Raw genomic sequence first — 13177 nt, 5'->3', positions numbered from 1 at the left:
CTCAGTCATGAAGTGTTAAACTCACAGGACTATAAACACTCCTAGATCACTGAAGCATGTGCTGCCCATGCAAAGTGTCCTCTCCCCTCCCACCCAGCACGACACTAATGAACACTACACTACTGAACACTACACTACTGAACACTACACTACTGAACACTACAGCTGGAAGTGCTCTCTCTACGAGGAAAGGTCTTCTTAACTGACATGATAATACAAGACAAACTGCATCATGAGTAGTTATGTTTTAGTTTGCAGAGAGATGGAAAAGATATTATACATTTAAATCCTAATTGTCATTATGCATTAACTTTATTATTATCTCTTTGAAATACATTTCAAAATTATTTTGAATATATGGAACTTCAGTGGAAATTCCTCAAGACAAGTTAAAATGGGGCCAGTAGTGTGTGTGGCCACATGAGGCCTAGCATTGTCATGCATCAGAAGGAACCCAGTGCCCACTGCACCAGCAAATGGTCTCATAATGGGTCTGAGGATCTCATCCTGGTACCTAATGTGGCAGTCAGCGTACTTGTGGCTAGCACATGGAGGTCTGTGTGGCCCTCCAAAGAAATGCCTCCCATCACATCTTGGTTTGTTTATGTTGCGTCATTTTATGTTAGACATTTGAGCCATCTAAAACTAAGGATCGTAACAACTGTCATGGTAGGTCAGTCCCAGCCGTGAGGGAGCTGGTGTTCATCTCACCCTCATCTGTGTTCCCTTCTTAAGTCCACAGGTCTTAGTCTCCAGTGCTTTACTCAGTCATCTGAGCTTATAGGAGGAGGGACACCTCGCTGCACCTTTATCTGTGCCCTCATCATTAAGTGTCATTATTGCTTTCTGCACCTTTGACTTTCAGTACGGCACCTACGTGATTCTTGTGTGTTGTCTCTCTGTGCTTGTGCTATGGACATTAAAGAGTTTGAGACACTGTCTACCTCTCCTGCTCCCTTAGTCCCTCTATCACAACACACACACACACACACACACACACACACACACACACACACACTTTATATTGGCTTTATGTCTCTGAGAAGAAGAGGAGCAATGGATGAGACAACAGCAGTTCCTGCTTCAGCACTGGTGGATATTCATGTGGCTGATTGGAGATCAGTGGTTTGGCTGTGTTCAGGGGTGTGTCTATGATGAGTGTCACCTGGGCCTCATTGGCTCTGTTCTGGGTGCTGTCCAGGGTCCTGAAGCACCTTCAGTTCCTTGTTGCTGAAACAGAGGAGATGCAGCTGTATGAGGAGATTAAAAGCTCAGTGGATGCTGGAAGGTCTCAGTGTAGAGAAACCAGACAGATTGATATTGAATCAGTTTGTGGACATGGACAATATGTTTAAACATTCACATATACTTTGAACATAAATTGAGTATTTTCTGTTCATGATCATTTTACTGACACAGTTCTTAATACATTTACTTTTTTACATCAGTGAAGTCTTGTCTCTTTGAAATCAGTGTAGTCTTGTCTCATTAAGATAATTGAACCCAGCAAAACTGATGGACATAGACACACAACCCAAGATGTTCATAGAACCATCATTGACCAGCAGTGTGGAGTGGAGAGACAGGGATGTAGATACCAGCAGTGTAGAGTGGAGAGACAGGAATGTAGATACCAGCAGTGTAGAGTGGAGAGACAGGAATGTAGATACCAGCAGTGTGGAGTGGAGAGACAGGAATGCAGTGTAGTCTTGTCTCAAGGTTGTCTCACATTGTTCAAGGCTTATTCATTTATTAATGTTTTTAAGTGTCACACACAAAACAGCTCATGATTGGTTTCAAATATGTTTGTATTGAAGAGCTATACAAACAAAAATAAATAAACATTTTGCCACATTAATTTGTTATATCAGGAACTCACAGTCAATCATTTAGGATTCAAACGAGGGATAACTTAGTATGCGTATTGTTTACTTATTTTGTAAGCTTTTTTTTCATTTAAATATTTTTGACATTTTAATTAACATGTTTATATAAATGAAATAAGTATATAAAGAACATTTGAAAATGTAACGAAAGGTAAATAAAGCATCAAAATATATATATTTTATATAGTTAATATTTTCCTGTCTATTTGAAAGATACAGTAGCAGCTTCGCTGTTGTGAAATGGAAGCTTTCTAAAGCGCAGAGAGATCAACTTCTTCACAGCAGGAGGTTTTTGTACGAACACTGAACGAGTTTGTATCACTGTGGTTCACTTTTGGTGGCGGAACGAAACTCTCAGTTGGGCGTAAGTAACTTTCACTATTTATCCAAAAGTTGCATTTCAAATGTATTTTCTGAAATCACAATCGATGTGTTTAATGTCTGATAATTATGCAGGGTTATAGACGGTCGTTGCGGTTGCATTTTTGCGGTTTACGGGAACAGCTATTGCAACGTAATTTCTCTAATAATGGAATTTATGTGGGTTTAATATTGTATTATACAAAAATCTGAAAAAGCTTCTGTGTCGGTGCTAAGACAATAATTTTGAAGCTACATATCGCGGTAAATAGTGGAGAGGGCGGCATATTTAGAGCAAGAGGTTTTTGTACGGACAGTAAACGAGATTGTATCACTGTGGAGGACTTTCGGTGGCGGCACTAAACTATCAGTTGGACGTAAGTAGACTTTCAAATTTCCTTCACATTTACACATTAGGTAGCATCACGTCAGTATGCACGATGGTTTAGTAAACTTTTATAAACGTATTCTTTAATAGATTTTGTGACTTTTATCTTACTGTTGCCGTCATGTGTTTCATTTATTGTTTGTCAAGTGTCGCTCATTAATAACAATATACATGTTTCATCAGTGTCTCTCAACAAATCTTCATCTGTCTGCTGGGTTAATTTTTAAAGCATTAATATCGCTATATGTCTGTAGTTTATCGGCATAAAACAAGCTTAACATTCACTCCTTATTCAAAGTAAATTTGATTCTGTCTTGACTTTTCTGTCTTTATTTATCTTATTTCTAGTATATCATTTAATACCTTGTAAGTACAGGATCATAAATAAAAACAAGCCCCGTTTGGGTTCATGCACTAATGAAGCTGAACTAGTGCGCTGTAAAGAGTTTGTACGGCAGTGTGTTTACAGCAGGTTTATGTGCGGAGCTCAGTCGAAGTTATTAGATGACACTGGAGAATTGAACTTTGTATTCGGAGTAAATACACAATTTTTATAACATCGCACATGTATACATTACGGATTTTAAAATAATGTATGTAATTATAATTTAAATGTTTTCAATATATATTTTATAGAATGTAATCATTTTAGATAAAGGTGAAGATTTAGAGCAGTGCTCTTTCTAGAGCTCATAGTGGAAATGGTTTTATCGGTTTTTAGTAGAAGCATAAATGTTTCATCAATATCCCTCTACAAGCCTTTATTCTGACTAATGTGTTTATTCTCATAAGTGTCTCTTTAACTGGCGGTCATCGATGCACTTGAGCTCTAATACTCACATGCTGAACATACTGAATTATAAATATTTACATTTTAATTTAAGTTATAAATGATGTTCAGCTCTAAATTATATTGATTTGAATGTTTCATGCATTAAATATCCATGGTTTGATTGTCCAGACCAAATAGGTTGTTTGGATGAAACATTTCTGACTTCAGTTCCACTCTGACCAAAGAACCAAAATGAGGAAGTGAAACACACAACTGATTTTACTGCTAACGGTTCCTGTATCTGAGCAGTAGACTGTGTTGTGTCTCCTAGGTGACGCCCCGCCCACCCTGACGGTCCTGCCCCCCTCCAGTGCGCAGCTGCAGCAGGAGAAGGTCACACTGGTGTGTCTGGCCAACAGGGGCTTCCCCTCAGACTGGAAGCTGAACTGGAAGGTGGGTGGTAACAGCTGGAGCTCGGGGGTGAGCCAGAGCCCCGTTCTTCTGCAGAAGGACGGCTTCTACAGCTGGAGCAGCACCCTGACCCTCCAGAAGGACGAGTGGCTACAGAAGACAGTGACCTGTGAGGCCACCAAGGACTCCCAGTCTCCTGTCACACAGACACTGAGCAGAGAGGAGTGTCCTGAGGAGTGAACTCACACATGTGTACTGGAGTGAACTCTCACTCTGGAATGTGCTGTGCTGTCTGATTGTTACTCAAATATTGCTCTGTTAATTGATCAAAATGAAATAAAAACATTGAATAAACAATAGTATAGACTCTTAAAGGTTTTTCTCCAACACATCACAGTAAAAGACTTTAAAGTCCTAAATGTTGACACTTTTTCACAGTAAATGTGTAATGAGCTGTATGAATAAACTTTGATAATGACATTTTATTACTCACGGTAAAGAGAGTTTAGCAGACAGGAAATATGATGATTCAGCACATTTCAGTCAGTAGAAACAGCAGCAAGAGGAAGTCAGTGTGTGTTTGGAACATCATGGACTGGAGGATGAACCATTTATCATTCTCTCCATAAACTATAACATTATTATTTTTAGTAAATCTGTGTCCCATCATGTTATAAAGTCAACCCGTCATACTATATATCACTCTTAGCACTGGGCCATTTTAATAAAATAGTGCCATACAGTCCACTTCAATACACTTATGGGGCCAGGAAGGTTTTTTTTTTTTCAGAAAAGACCACAAGTGTCAATCTCTACTCTGTGTGTTTTCATTTCTACTCTGTGTGTATCATCTATACTCTCTGTGAAATGTGCCATATTTGTCAATCATGACTTTTCACCGCAATCAAAATTTGTCCTCCACAATTACCCATCTGTGCAGTTACAACACACACACTAGTGATTACTAGGGAGCTGTGGTGCACACACACACCCACACCAACACACACACTAGTGATTACTAGGGGGCTGTGGATCACACGTGCCCAGAGCGGTGGGCAGCCCTAGCCCGGTACCCGGGGAGCAGTTGGGGTTAGGTGCCTTGCTCAAGGGCACCTCAGTCATGGCCTCAGGTCTGGGAATTAAACCCACGACCCTCCGGTTACAAGACCAGTTTCCTACCACAGGATCATGACTGCCCTTCAGTTCCACTCTGACCAAAGAATCAATGTATCTCTACTTTGTGTGTATCATCTCTATTCTATTAAGTGTAGTTCTGTTCTTTACCTTCATTCTAGAAATATCTTTACTTTTGAACTTTTGTATTGCATTTATTAATTAAACAATGGATGCTAACTTACAACAAACAAACAAAAATGTGCTAGAGTGTACTGGAGTGAGTTGTTCTGGAGTGAGATGTACTGGAGTGAGTTGTACTGGAGTGAGTTGTACTGGAGTGAGTTGTACTGGAGTGAGATGTACTGGAGTGAGTTGTTCTGGAGTGAGTTGTTCTGGAGTGAGACGTGCTCATGTGCAGCTAATAAATGTTATTTATTTTAATAAAGAAATAAAAACATCTGGGAAGAAACAGGTTACTCAGGGCTTTAAATGCAAATCTGTTACACGCCACTGCTTTCTCTCTCTCTCTCTCTCTCTCTCTCTCTCTCTCTCTCTCTCTCTCTCTCTCTCTCTCTCTCTCACTTTGACTGTTGTTCTTTCTGAAGCTGTTGTATGTTAATTAGACTTATTTGCATACTGCTGCACATGCTGGTTTTACTTCTTCATTTAATCTGATCAGTATTTGCACAAAGTGACATCAAAGTGACAAATTACCAGTAAAACATTTAGGAGATTGTGTTATAAAGTTAGTGTGACGCCGGGGGCGTCGGGACAGAGGCAGCCGGAGACGTGGGTTGAACAGAAGGTGGTTTATTATCCATGGCAACCAGTAATACTCGTAGTACGCAATGCACGGTAAAGCTCGTAGCGCATATACTGCAGATGCAAGGTAAAGCTCGTAGCGCATACACTGTAGATGCAAGGTAAAGCTCGTAGCGCATACACAGCAGATGCAAGGTAAAGCTCGTAGCGCATACACAGTTGATGCAAGGTGACGCTCGTACACACACACGGTAGGGACGTGCTGTCAACCAGAGACGCTCGTGTAGTGGCAATGTGCAGCACTGGACCAGACGACCTGCGGGCTTAAGAAGTGCAAAGTAAACAAGAAACAGGTGCTCAGTATGATGGTGATTGCGACTGTGGGAGTGGATGCGTGCGCGGGGGTGTGTGCTGGGATCGGCTGCTGGCCGGGTTGCGCGCCCTCTGGTGGCGACCCGGCCCCCTCACCGTGACAGAGCCCTCCCCCAAGGACCCCTCCCGTCGACTCCCACGCGGTCTTCCCCGTCGCCGCGGAGCTGGCCGGTCTGGATGTTCCCTGTGGAAGTCAGCGATAAGGGAGGGGCCTACCACTTGAGAGGCCGGTATCCAGGAGCGCTCCTCCGGTCCGTATCCGACCCAGTCCACCAGGTACTGTAAGCCACCCCTTCTGCGCCTCGAGTCCAGTAACCTCTCCACGAGGTACGCGGGTCCGTCCGACAACTGCAGCGGCGAGGGCGGCCGTGACGTCGAGGCCTCCTCCAGTGCACCTGTTCTGTATGGCTTGAGAGCGGACACATGAAATGCACGCGACACACGTCTGTCTTCGGGCAGACTGATGCGGTATGTAACTGGGTTAAGCCGCCTCAAGATGTCGTACGGGCCGGCATATCTCTCCCCCAGTTTACCTCCCCTGCCCAGGCGTCCATCTTCGGTGGAGACCCACACCTTATCCCCTACCTGATAAGATGGGGTCTCTCCCCTCCGACGGTCGGCTTTCCGCTTGAATCGCCGAATCGCCTCTCTCAGCCGCTGATGGGTGTCCTCCCACACCCGCTCACTCCTCTTGCACCACTCCTCGACGATGGGCTGGTCTGAGGACGCGGCGTTCCAAGGATAGAGCGGCGGCTGGCGACCGAGCACGCACTCGAACGGTGTCATCCCCGTGCTGGAATGTGTGAGGGAGTTCTGTGCGTACTCGGCCCAGGGCAGAAGGGCGCACCATGTGTCCGCGTGCTCGCTGCAGTACGCGCACAGGAACTTTCCTACTTCCTGGTTCGCTCGCGCCACCTGTCCGTTAGCCTGCGCATGGTAACCAGAGGTTAGGCTAACCGTGATGTTAAGCTTGGAGAGGAACTCCCGCCACACACGCGAGGTGAACTGCGGTCCCCTGTCCGACACAATATCCTCAGGCAGACCGAACTGCCGGAATATGTGCCGAAACAAGAGATCCGCAGTCTCCCAAGCAGTGGGCAGGCCCCGCAGGGGAAGGAAGCGAACCATCTTCGAGAACCGGTCTATTACCACCATGATGACCGTGTTCTCCTCGGACGGGGGGAGGTCCGTGACGAAGTCCAATGCGATGTGCGTCCATGGTTGCTTAGGTGCAGGGAGAGGGAGGAGCTTACCCGCAGGAGGAGTATGTGGCACCTTGCACCGCACACACACCGCGCAGGACGCCACCTGCTGCAGTACGTCCCGGTGCAGCCCCGGCCACCAGTAGCGAGCCCCCAACAACTGAGCCGTCTTTGACACCCCTGGGTGCCCCGTCCCCACTGACGTATGAGCCCAGCTGATGAGGGCACTACGGTGCGCGGGGGGAACGTACTTACGGTGCGGCGGGCAACCTGGATGCGGGTTCGCTGCCTCGATCTCCCGATCGATCTGCCACTCCAAAGCTCCCACGACGCACTCTGGCTTAAGCACCGGCTCCTCGCTTGTCGACTCCGTACTGCCAGGAAAGGACCTAGATAGCGCATCCGCACGCTGGTTCTTCTCTCCTGGCCGGTATGTCACCTGGAACTTGAAACGAGAGAAATACAGAGACCACCTGGCTTGACGGGCGTTCATCCGTTTCGTGGTCCTGATATATTCCAGGTTTTTGTGGTCAGTAAGCACGGTGAAAGGATGCTTAGCTCCCTCCAGCCAGTGTCTCCACTCACCGAACGCCTTGCGCATGGCCAACAACTCACGGTCTCCCACCCCGTAGTTACGCTCGGCGGCGGTGAGCTTCCTCGAGTAGAAGGCTATGGGACGGAGGGAGCTATGCTTCTTCGGTCGCTGTGATAGCACCGCGCCTACTCCCACGTTCGACGCGTCTACCTCCACTATAAAGGGACGGTTAGGATCCGGTTGGTGCAGAACCGGCGCGTCGACAAACGCTTGCTTCAGCTGGTTGAACGCTCTCGTAGATCTCTCTGTCCAGCGAAGCTTAACTCCTCCCCCTCTCAGCATGTCAGTAAGGGGCTCTGCGATCTGGCTATATGCGCGAATGAACCGCCTGTAGAAATTCGCGAAGCCCAGAAATCTCTGCAGCTCGCGCCGTGTGTGAGGCTGCGTCCATTTCACGACCGCCTCTACCTTCCTGTGCTGCATGTGCACGGAGCCTGGCCTAATGGTGTAACCTAGGAAGTTCATCTCGCTAAGATGGAACTCGCACTTCTCGAGCTTGCAATACAACCGATTGCGCAAGAGCGTGCCCAGAACTGCCCGTACATCACGCACATGTTGGTCGTAGGAGGGAGAATAGATCAGGATGTCATCGATATAAGTGACAACGCATCTATTCAGATACTCCCTTAAGACCTCATTAATGAACGCCTGGAAGAACGACGGAGCAGACGCCAAGCCATAAGGCAAGACGCGATACTCGTAGTGACCCGTAGAGGTACTAAACGCCGTCTTCCATTCATCACCCTCGCGTACGCGAATGAGGTTGTAGGCGCTGCGCAGATCTAATTTAGTGAAAACTTTAGCCTTCCTTAACTGCTCCAGCGCCGACGGCACTAGAGGCAGCGGGTAGGCAAAGTTCACTAAGAGGGAATTGAGCCCTCGATAATCTACGCATGGCCTCAGCCCACCGTCTTTCTTCTTTACGAAGAAGACGCTGGCTGAGGCGGGAGAGGTAGAGGGAGTAATATAGCCCTGAGCGAGAGCCTCCTTAACATACTGAGCCATGACCCGCTCCTCTTCCTGAGAAAGTGGATAGACTCGACCGCGCGGTGGCGTAGTACCTGCCTTGAGTGTGATGTGACAGTCCCAGGGTCGGTGAGGTGGTAACTGGGTCGCCTTGGCAGCGCTGAACACCTCCGCTAGATCACGGTACGGAGCGGGAATGACTGGAGTGGAGCTGATGTTTGGGCTCTCAACGCTGGTGGATTGCGCGAACACACGAGAGGGAGACCGGGTGCCCTGTAGGGGCGCTACCCACTTCAGCAGCTTACCCGTGGACCAGTCGATAACGGGGTTGTGGAGTTTAAACCAAGGGAGACCTAATGTGATGGAATAGCGTGTGGAAGGGAGTACAAAAAAACTGATCTGTTCCCTTCGGCCCTGAACGTGTATGGTGACTGGTGCAGTGCGGTGAGAAATAAAACCCCCGCCCACAGGTCGCCCGTCCAGTGCCTGCACGCGTCTCGGCTCCTCGAGTCTGATCAGGGGCACCCTCAGCTGCTCGGCGACGCTCCTCCGCATCAGGTTCCCCGAGGCTCCCGTATCCACTAGGGCAAACACAGATAAGGACATCGCCCCGTAAGACACCGACGCTTCCCACGTTAAGAGACCTTTCATTATAGCGATACTCACCCTAGCCCGCCCCCTCCTTGGACTAGCGGTACGAGTGAGGGGGGGGGCGGCAGCACCCATCTCCATGGGCTCGGCGGGCGTGGTCTCACAGGGCGGTGTGTGCACGGGAGCCTGCGGGGTAGGAGGAAGCGCCGCTCCTCTGCCTCGCTCCTGCAGCAACCTGTCCATGGTTATGGCCAGGTGCACCATCTGATTCAGGTCCTGTCCCTCGGGCCTACAGCTCAGCTCTGCCCTCAGGTCGGGCTTCAACCCCGCCAGGAAGACGTCTGTCAGAGCCGCTTCTCCCTAACCAGTCCTGGCGGCCAGGGTCCGGAACTCCAGAGCGTAGTCTGCGGCACTTCGGCTTCCCTGCCGTAGTTTTAATAGGCTCTGGCCGCAGACCCTCCCATGGCTGGGGTGATTGAAGACCGCCCGCAGCTCGCGAACGAACTGATCATAACTGCGGGTACAGGGCTTCTCCGCGCTGATCTGGGCTGCTCCCCAGTCCAGTGCCTTGCCCTGTAACCGGTTTACCATGAAGCCGACTTTCTCCTTCTCCTCCAGGTGAGGCATGCTGGAAAAATAGAGCTGGCACTGGACCAGGAAGCCCTCACAACGCTCCGGGTCCCCGTTATAGGGCTCGGGTGGAGGTATCGGCGTTCTGGGCGTCGGAGGGCGCGCAGGTACCTGTACCGTCAGAGCCTGGATGCAGGTCGTCAGGGTATTCACCACTGAGCGGAGCTCCTGGAGCTCCTGCTGTTGTCTGCCCAGGATGATGCCTTGATGGGCCAACACCTCTATGGCAGAGGCGCCCTCGCCTCCGGCTGCTCCAGGCTGCACATTCTGTGACGCCGGGGGCGTCGGGACAGAGGCAGCCGGAGACGTGGGTTGAACAGAAGGTGGTTTATTATCCATGGCAACCAGTAATACTCGTAGTATGCAATGCACGGTAAAGCTCGTAGCGCATATACTGCAGATGCAAGGTAAAGCTCGTAGCGCATACACTGTAGATGCAAGGTAAAGCTCGTAGCGCATACACAGCAGATGCAAGGTAAAGCTCGTAGCGCATACACAGTTGATGCAAGGTGACGCTCGTACACACACACGGTAGGGACGTGCTGTCAACCAGAGACGCTCGTGTAGTGGCAATGTGCAGCACTGGACCAGACGACCTGCGGGCTTAAGAAGTGCAAAGTAAACAAGAAACAGGTGCTCAGTATGATGGTGATTGCGACTGTGGGAGTGGCTGCGTGCGCGGGGGTGTGTGCTGGGATCGGCTGCTGGCCGGGTTGCGCGCCCTCTGGTGGCGACCCGGCCCCCTCACCGTGACAGTTAGGTTGGTAATGAAATATATTTAGATAATTAATTAAAAATGTATTTATCAAATGAATGAATGAGAGTTTGTGGAACATTATTGGATTTCACGGACATCAGTTCATCAGTGCTTTTCACCTCCAGGTCAACTGCATTAATGTCAGTTAATGTTCCCACTTTTACACCTTATAAATGAGTGTGGGGACACTTTAGGAAGATGGACTTCCTGTCTGCTGTTGAACTGGAGTGTGTGCTGCTTGTAGGTCATCTTGCTTGCTGTGTATGTGGTTGTTGTGGTTTCCTGATTGTCCAGGGCATGTGTCATATGTCAAATTGATTATCTATGGCCCCCTGGATGATATCTAATTACTATTAGAACCGGCCCGCAGGCCACAGCCGCCAGCTGGTGTTTTGCACACACAAACACTACATTCCCCACAATGCAACGGTAGCCAACGGCGAAAATGATGTAATCCTCTCGAATTTTGTAACTTCGTGTGCACCGCGCCTCAGCACAATGAACACAGTCATGTTTGCCAGGTTCATAGCCACCTTTATAAGGTGGAATTCAAGCACTTGTACATCACTATTTCAATATTTCAATATTTCACAGCACGTTAAACTTAATTAAGTTAAATATTTATACATATACTTGAAATGATTCGAAATAATTAGATTTTTTATCACATTATTTAATGGTTTTTTATTTTCAAAACGCCCAATCTTAACGTCTTCACGTTCTCTCATGTTTCGTCCTGGAATGACAAGAGGCTCGTATTTGTTAACGTAATACAAGAGAACTGTTCAGTCAGACAGATATTTGTTGTGAAACGAAGTAGTTACAATTTCAAGCATTTGCAAGTACTTTAACCTAAATTCCAGCACTTTTCAAACCTGAAACACAAAGCAGCATTAAAATTCGTCAGGTAAATGTTCATTCCCCTGTTTTTGAGGGGTGTTTCTTTATACTAACACACATCGTTTCCAGTGGCGGAGCCAAAGGGGGGGCCGGGGGGCCAATGCCCCCCCCCAACAGAGCCTGTGCCACCCTAGTGCCACCCCACTGGAAATGGTAATTTGAACCACTGGCGATCGGTTGATCGCGACATAATACTTAATTTGTGTGTCCCCCGGTCGACAACTTACACTCGCCACACAAACCCCCCCCCCTGGCAAATTTACACTCGCCCAAGATCAAATCTCTTCCCAAGTGATCTTGGCAAACCTGAATATTTATTTCCTTTCGTTCATCATTTGTATATGGACCCTCTGATAAAGCCTTGAAAAAAGGTCTAGCTCCGCCACTGATCGTTTCGAACAACACTGCACAGAATGTGATGCGGAAAGTATAAACGCCTCCACCGTTCGCGGAGGTTCGCGTGAGGTGGGCGGAGTCAAGGGCTACGGTCATTTGCGAAATTATAAACCTAGTTTCATCAGCAGTCAGAGCAGATATCAACGTTCAGCTATCCCCCTCCTCAAAAATTGCTAAACGTAAGGTGGACACTGAGAACAAGGGGTTTCAGGCCAGGTGGGAGGCAGAGTTCACGGAGGTCTTCTGTGTGGAGAAAGTTTGTCTGTAATGAAAGAATATAATCTAAGAAGGTACTATCAAACGTCTCAGAAACACACAAAGACAAGAAGTTACTGACAGAGCCATAACAAAATATTGCTTTATTCATTTAATGTACAGAACATGCGATTTTTCTTTAAATGAAATTTTTTTTTCTGTTTGCCTGTTAAAAAATGTTTTTACTTGAAATTACTGACAGATCCATAAAAAACATTGCTTTATTCATTTAAGCATTAAATAATATACACTGTGTTAGATCTTGGTCCAATAGGCTATGTGCAATCATTTCAATATGTTTTAATAAACATTGAACCAGTCCGGCCCCTCGGCTTGTAGTAAATTTGGTTTTTTTGGCCCTCGTGGTTTTTCTGCACCCCGTGGAAAATCTGAAGCCGACCAATTAAACTGCAGCCTCAGGTCACGTGCTTGGCAAAAGTTTATGCCTCTCCATCAGTGACGGTATATATACAGTCTCTGCTCTCCATGCACTCTCATTAGACCGGCGCCCCTCACACAGGGAGTGTGCACAAGGTAAGCAATTAAATACAATTATGTGTGTACTCTTTTAATAAATTCAAACATGGCTATTAGACACACAGTTTCACTAAATAATTTCCTCACTATCACAGTTTATAATCGCATTGAATTTAAAGTTTTCCTGTTAACCTATAAGGTTGTTAAATGGTCTTGCCCCACAATATCTGAGTGAACTCATTGATTACTACAACCCATCTCGCCCTTTGCGCTCCCAAAATGCTGGATTTCTCGTAGTTCCAAAAATTAGTAAAACTACAGCCGGAGGCAGAGCTTTCTCT

At 47.2% G+C, this 13177-nt stretch overlaps 1 long non-coding RNA gene and 1 gene segment (V, D, J or C); one reads left to right on the top strand and one right to left on the bottom strand.

Annotated features, from left to right (window-relative positions):
* Positions 1 to 380: 380 nt before the first annotated feature.
* On the bottom strand, positions 381 to 2179 carry LOC143509569 (uncharacterized). Its single transcript, XR_013129708.1, has 3 exons — positions 2104 to 2179; positions 1599 to 1724; positions 381 to 1230 (listed from the first exon to the last, which is right to left on the bottom strand). It is a non-coding gene; the product is annotated as an uncharacterized LOC143509569 (long non-coding RNA).
* A 157-nt stretch (positions 2180 to 2336) lies between these two features.
* Positions 2337 to 4176, top strand: LOC143509660 (immunoglobulin kappa constant-like). The segment is given in 3 exon segments: positions 2337 to 2400; positions 2519 to 2623; positions 3738 to 4176. Coding segments are annotated over 3 exon segments (489 nt in total).
* The last annotated feature ends 9001 nt before the right edge of the window (positions 4177 to 13177 follow it).

Source organism: Brachyhypopomus gauderio, chromosome 3 (genome assembly GCF_052324685.1).
Source record: "Brachyhypopomus gauderio isolate BG-103 chromosome 3, BGAUD_0.2, whole genome shotgun sequence".
In the NCBI taxonomy this organism is placed as follows: Eukaryota; Metazoa; Chordata; class Actinopteri; order Gymnotiformes; family Hypopomidae; genus Brachyhypopomus; species Brachyhypopomus gauderio.
Note: the sequence above shows the minus strand (reverse complement) of the source record. Positions and strands in the feature narration are given on the sequence as shown.